At 40.6% G+C, this 7056-nt stretch overlaps 1 protein-coding gene across 1 annotated transcript in view; it reads right to left on the bottom strand.

The window, feature by feature from the left end:
- AMOT (angiomotin) overlaps positions 1–7056 on the bottom strand; it is an 85945-nt gene that overhangs the window by 34095 nt on the left and 44794 nt on the right. Inside the window, 1 exon segment of the mRNA XM_014583900.2 lies at positions 2495–2640. Coding sequence (XP_014439386.1) covers positions 2495–2640 — 146 coding nt within the window.

Here is a 7056-nt window from a genome sequence, read left to right on the forward strand (position 1 = left end):
GTCACTAACATTTGTATTTTGTCTCAAGCTTATAAAGCTTTCAACTTGTTATAATGGAGATTATAATTCTCCCTTAAGTCATTTCAAATTTTAGAATAGAAGTTTGTAAGGTGTGAAATTTTCTTTACCAAGTTACACTTTGGTATCAAATTTTGCTGGAACATACCTATTCCCTGAAGTGGAAAATACCTAAGAAACAGTAGTCATTAAGTGTGATAACAACTGACAGCCAAGATTAATTCATGACAAGAATCAGTAAAGTTCCCTCTATTTCACATGAATACAGTTTAGTGCTGCAATCAACTAACATCTACATGAAGACTAATCAGATACTCATGAATCATAAGTTTAATAGTTTAAAGGACCTTGCATTTGTCAAGGGAAGACTCTATCATTGCACACATATAACTGATAAATAATTGATAATTTCACTTCATCACAATTCTACCTTCTAGAAGTCAAACACAAAAGAGTCACAGCACAGCATAGCTCTTGGCCAGAGCAGTCTCCTGGTCCTGGGCTCCATCTGGTCCCAGACGTCCCAGGACTGCTTCTATTCCAAAGCCAATCTGTCAAGTAAGTCCAACAGCAAAAGGTATGGCCATCAAGAGTCACTTATTATTTTTATCCATGATAGAGTATGTACATGCATGAGAGAGAGAGAGAGAGAGAAGCATCTTTGATGGGGTCTAGTCACATGAGAATTCCCTTTTCCTGGCCCTCCAGCTCATCGGGATCTTGGGAGCCCACACATGCACCTAGTGTATTTTCATGACAACCTGAGGACCTAAGGCTGCCATCAGCCATGTGGCTTTTAGCATAGCAGTTCAGTGTACTACTGACTACACCATGAGGTTGGGCTAAAATTCATTTTTATCTCAAAGGGGGCTGACTGTGCTTGGGGAGAAAAGGACCATTCTGATTTTAAGATACTTGGAAAACTTTAACATAAATGAAATCATGTTCTAGTTCTTCCAAAATAAAGCTTTAGAGCTTTGTACAGGGAGGAACTTAAAAAAAAACTCTAGGTATCTATCATAGGCTTAAGACATGACTAATTACATGAAGGGACTTCAAAAGGCTTGTGGACAGGGGTCCAGCAGGTAGTGTGGTAGTTATGGTGCTGGAATCCCACATGGTCAATCACAGCTTGAGTCCAGGACTGGGTAGCTTGAAACTTACACTGGGTATGCATGCATGCATGACCAAAATCGAAGGAAGGGAATACAGAAGGAACTGTGGCATGGCCATGCACCCCAGAGCCCAGTGAGCCCATGCGCCCTATGGCAAAAACCCTTTAAAAAAAAAAAAGCTTAGGGACAACTGGCTCCATGGAGCCATATCCCACATGGTCAACTGCATGGTTTGAACACTGGTCCCAGTGCTTTAAAAACAGAGTAGATACATGTACTTGTTTACCCCAAATCTCAATAGGATAGAGAAATGGAGTAGAAGGGATTGTGACATGACATACCCCATTTGAGAGTGTTTTCTATCTTGTCCTCTCTCTCTTTTTCTCCCTAGTGATTACACATATCCTCTGGCAAATACATTTTTTCCTGAGAGATATTTTGCTATAGAATACATGTGATTGCTACAGAGACAGAGAGAGACAGGGAGACAGAAAGTGCAAAATCACCCCCCAAGAGAGATGGCCAATCCGCAGTCCTTTCTCAATTCTCCTTTCAGGATTTTGGGCATATACACACGCATGCCTGGTATGAGTTTCAAGCCATCAGGTCCAAGACTCAAACCACAGTCATCCATGTGGGAGTCCAGTGCCTTAACTACTATTAAACACCTGCTGGCTCTGGCAAATACATTCTTTTTTGTGTATGAAAAAATAGAATTAAAGTACGAATTTATTCTGGTACAAAATTTTGAAATCCATGCATAGTTTTTTTTTTCACAATATACATTTTCCACCATCTTTTTTTTTTTTTTTTGGAGAGATTTTCACTGTAGGGTGCGTGCGCTCACCAGACAGACAGAGAGAGACATAGAGACAGAAAGCGAGAAATCACCCCCCAGGGGAGGATGGTCACGCCGCAATCCCTTCTCCTCCATTCTCCTCTCGGGATCTTGGGCACGCATGCACACGCGCCCGGCATGAGTTTTAAGCCACCGGGTCCGGGACACGAACCGCGGTCGACTACGTGGGAGTCCAGCGACATAGCCATTATGCTAACTGCTGGTTCCCTCCACCATCTTTTTGAAGGCTTCTCATATAAGTATGAACTTGAACGGTGGTGTAGCTAGTCTATAACATGAATGTGGAAATAGAACTTGCCCCTTTACCTTGGTGATTTCCTATCCCAACGAAAAAGAACTTAGAAAGAAGAAAAAAGAAATCAAAGTCAACTCACATCAGCAGCAGATGGCACCTCCTCTTGGGAGATTATATAGCTGCCAGTTTACCAAAATGGGGGAGCCCAGTGCCCTGGATTGGTTTTCCTGCTCTCTCAGGCTCATATGGCACCTGAGGAAACCATACCTCCTCTTCCAGCTTCACCACTTTGGCCTGGGCGTTGCTCAGTGCCTGGTCTCGGATTTCAATGTGTCGTCTTTGGTCCTCATTGGTGGAACGAGCAGTGGCCAGCTCTGCTTCCAGCTTCTCCTTCTCCCTCTGGCTTTCTTTATCTGTCAGGACATGAAATATCAATACTGCCAGCCTGAACCTGGCTCAAAGCCTTACTTAAGCAGAACAGACAAAAATCATACCCATTACTAGATAGCTACTGTTCTAGCACACTGCTAGAAAACCAGGATATGCAAGATCTGGACTCTACTACTGGCTTTACCACTAATTTGTTGTGTAAGTTGAGAAAAAAATTAACTTAACAACTGCTTTATAATTGTTGTGCTAAAGCAAGAAGAAATCAGATATAATGTCATGAAAAGTATTAAGCATTATACAAATAATACACACACACACACACACACACACACGTACATACACACACTCATCAAATGAGAAAGTAGGTTGTCTCCTTAATTTTACTTCTAAATGATCTTTCATTGGCAAAAGAGCAATTGAGTCTTCCAATTTTTCAGTGATTGTTTCCTCATGGCAGTGTATTTAAAAGATCTAAAACTGAGTATTTTATAAAATAGACAGGACCTCAAATCCTGCCCTTTACACACTTACTTTCTAAAAGGGATCAAATCTATTTAACAGTATGTCCTTTACAGGGAAAGCCTAACCCAACCAACCCCTTATCCTCATCCGCTTTATCTCAGCATCTGTTCCTCTTGGGAACTCAGTGTCTTTACATAGAGAGTGAGGTAAGACTGTAAGCCACAATATGTTTTACTCTACTCTTTTTATGGGATAGATTGCATGCAGAACACACTCTGGAAAGAATACGGCAGAGTTAGAGAAAAATCATCAGGATCAGAGGAATACAGCAGCCATTTCGCCTGAAAAAAAAAGAAAACATTCTCTACCTCATAACCTCCTGTTTTGCTAAGGTAGCAGAAGTAAGCCTATTAGAGTTTAGAGGTTTAGATTATTTTTTTAAAGTAATCCTATAGCTTGTGTGCTTACACACACACACACGTATGTATGTATATATATATATACCTATATATACACACACATATATATACATACACATGTGTGTATGTGTGTGTATATACACACACGTGTGTGTGCATACAGAAATAATCTATGACCTTAGAAGGGAAGAACTTAGTTGGCAGATAATGATCTTTCCAGCTGGAGATTTATAGAGACCTAAGTTAAGCAACATCTACATAATGAAGACTCAGTAAGTATACATTGATGAGTATAAGGAAAGTAGAGGAAGAAAGCACCCGTATGAGACAGCAGCCAAATCTATAATTTTCAGGAGAATTATGAAATATTATCATAAATTAACATTGAAATAGATTAGTAAAATTAGTCTCCAAACAGATTTTTACACTTTAGTCTATATACTCTTATCTCAATCCATCCTCTTACAGTGGCTGTACCTTGTTCCAGTACCCACAGCTGATCAGAACATTCGAATATTCCACCTGAAGTGATTATCACTGAATGTCAGTAAGGTAATTCGTACTCCTCCCAAATGGTCATTTAAAGATTCCATTGCTCAATCCTAGTTTTAGGTGTTAGTTAGATGTACCCCTGAAAAAGTCAATTCTATTAGTCCAATAGTTAGTCACATTAATAAGCAGTGTACATACATAAAAATGAAATAGATAAACCACTGGGAGACCCATCAGGAAAAGAGTTAGAAGAAAAATAAAGGATATAAAAATTAAGTAGAGGAACAGAGCCACAGAAGTGGAGCTAATTTTTCAATCTTAACAGAGCTTTTTGCAAAAGTGTATTCAGATAGAACTGAACACTTGGCCGAAGTGGGATTTCTTTTCTAGAAATATATAATCTGCCAACGTTTGTACCAGCAGAGATGACATGTCAAAATACAAAGATGGTTCAATACCACGTTCCCGACTCTGTTCTGAGATATTTTAATAGCACCATGATTCTAGCCCCTTCCCTGCTTTGACTTGCTGTTGATTTGAACACATTAGTTAACACACATGTCAACCATATTTTGATTAACCTTCTTTTTAAATAGAATAACAAGACCCCTGGTTTCTATTCTGGCATATAAAGTACTTAGAAGTTGCTGCTCTGTCCTAACAACAATTAGAAAGCTGAGCAAACTGAAAAATCATCAACTCTTCTTAGATCCATAAGAGAGGTGAAGTTGCAGGAGAAACTGCTGCCCCTAAAACTGAAGAGACAGACAAACAAACACAGAATCACAATTTACCCTAGTGGAAACCCATGAGCAGGAAGTTCGGGGGAACAGGTACCAGAGTAGAAGAACCTGAACTGTGATTGAGAGATGGCTGCAGACTCAGTGTGGCCAACCTAGAGGAATATGTCCAGAGACACCCAGTTGTAAGGGAGGGGAGTTCCCAGTTTTTTGAGTATTTTTTTTTTGAGAGGTCTTTTTGCTATAGGGCGCGTGTGCTTGCCAGTAAGACAGAGAGAGACAGAGACAGAAAGTGAGAAATCACACCCCAGGGGGATGGCCACGCCACAATCCCTTCTCCTTCATTCTCCTCTTGGGATCTTGGGCACACACACACACACACACACACACACACACAAACACATGCCCTGGCATGAGTTTATGCCACTGTGTCCAGGACTTGAACCGCAGTCGACTACATGGGAGTCTAGTGACATAGCCATTACACCAACTGCTAGTCCCCCCAGTTTTTTTTTAAAGTTTTACCTGCAGGAGTTCAACCAGGTTCTCACAATGAAGATGGGAGAAAAATTCCTTCATGTTTTCAGCAGAGGGAAGGGAAAATAACTATTATGAAATGCACCAGGTCATTGTTTTTGTTTGTTTGTTTGTTTTTTTCAGATCATTGTGTTTTTAACAAGACCTGCCCTCAAGAGAAACTATTCAACTATAGCCCAACCTATGGGGAATCTTTGCAGGACCTCAACTGGCCTGAGGGAAAGGGAATACCCAACTTTAGTCTGCTCTTGCCTTCTACATAAGAGAAGGAAATACCCAGCTGAAGCTCTCTAGTCACCCTGTATCATCTAAGGGGGTGAACAAGGAAAACCTGAGAAGCAGGTATGAAGTTCATAGTCCAGAGGCACAGATTCACTGAAAGAATGAGCCCTAACGTATAGGATTAAAGAACATTTCCTCTCCCCTCATATATTAGCACTACACCTCTGAGGGCCTGTTTAGTGCAGTTCCTTTTACCCACACATCATGTCTGCCACTCAACAAAAAAATGACAAGGCAAAATACACAGTTTGAAGAGACACCGCAAGCAGGGACCAGCGGTTGGCGTAATGGCGATGTCGCTGGACTCCCACGTAGTCGACTGCGGTTCGCGTCCCGGACCCGGTGGCTTAAAACTCACGCCGGGCGCGTGTGAGTGTGTGCCCAAGATCCCGAGAGGAGAATGGAGGAGAAGGGATTGCGGCATGGCCATCCCCCCTAGGGGATGATTTCTCGCTTTCTGTCTCTATGTCTCTCTCTGTCTGTCTGGCAAGCGCCCTATAGCGAAAACCTCTCCAGGAAAAAAAAAGAGAGAGAGAGAGACACTGCAAGCAGAACTAGACACAGCTGATGCATGGATGTTGGAATTACCAGACTGTAAATTTAACTACATGGTTAATATACTAAAGGCTCTAATGAAACAAGTAGTCAGTATGCAAAACCAGCTATAAATAGAAAGATAGAAATGCTAAGAAAGAACCAAAAATGCTATAGATTGAAAGAGAAAATAAAGATATAACATTAACTCATGTTTATATTAAAGATATAATTTTAACTCATATTTATATTAATATAATATTTTAAAGGATTAAATGAGATAATGGATTTATTTAAATGAAAGAAATATTAGAAAGCACAAACCCCAAAGGAACATGAGGATGATCACCATCATCACAGTGATTAATAATGAAAGACAATCTTTAGTTTCAAAATATGCCTTTCATTGTGATGCAATGAATTCTACATACAAATGTTCCCCTACTTATGATGAAGTTACATCCTAATAAACCCATCACAAGTTGAAAATGTAAGTATTATAATAAATCTGGCCCTGCAGTGCAGCAGTTGAATGCTATGCAGAGGAGGCCAAATCCCACATGACCAACAAGTCTGAGTCTCAGCCCTGGTGGTTAACATGCTGGGCACATATGCAGGTGCCCAGGATCTTCATGGGATGGAGAACTGGAGGAAAGGGGACTGTGGTGTGACCAGGCCCCATTGGGGAGTGCTTGCTTTCTCTCTTACACACACATACACACACAATGAACACACATGTACATACCTTCTAGCATGAAAAGAAAAGTATCATAGTACATAGAACAGCAGCTGTTCACCACCATGTTTATGTGGCTGTCTGGGAACTGTACTATCACTTTTGCATCATCATAAAGTAGAAAATTCCCAAGTCGGACCATTGTAAGTCAAGGAGCTTGTGTACTAGTTTTCAGATTGAGAAGGCTCTCACTTGACCTATATAGTTAACAATTCTGTATTTCTGAATTCAGGAATG

Source organism: Tupaia chinensis, unplaced genomic scaffold (assembly GCF_000334495.1).
Source record: "Tupaia chinensis unplaced genomic scaffold, TupChi_1.0 Scaffold144991_2, whole genome shotgun sequence".
NCBI lineage: Eukaryota > Metazoa > Chordata > Mammalia > Scandentia > Tupaiidae > Tupaia > Tupaia belangeri.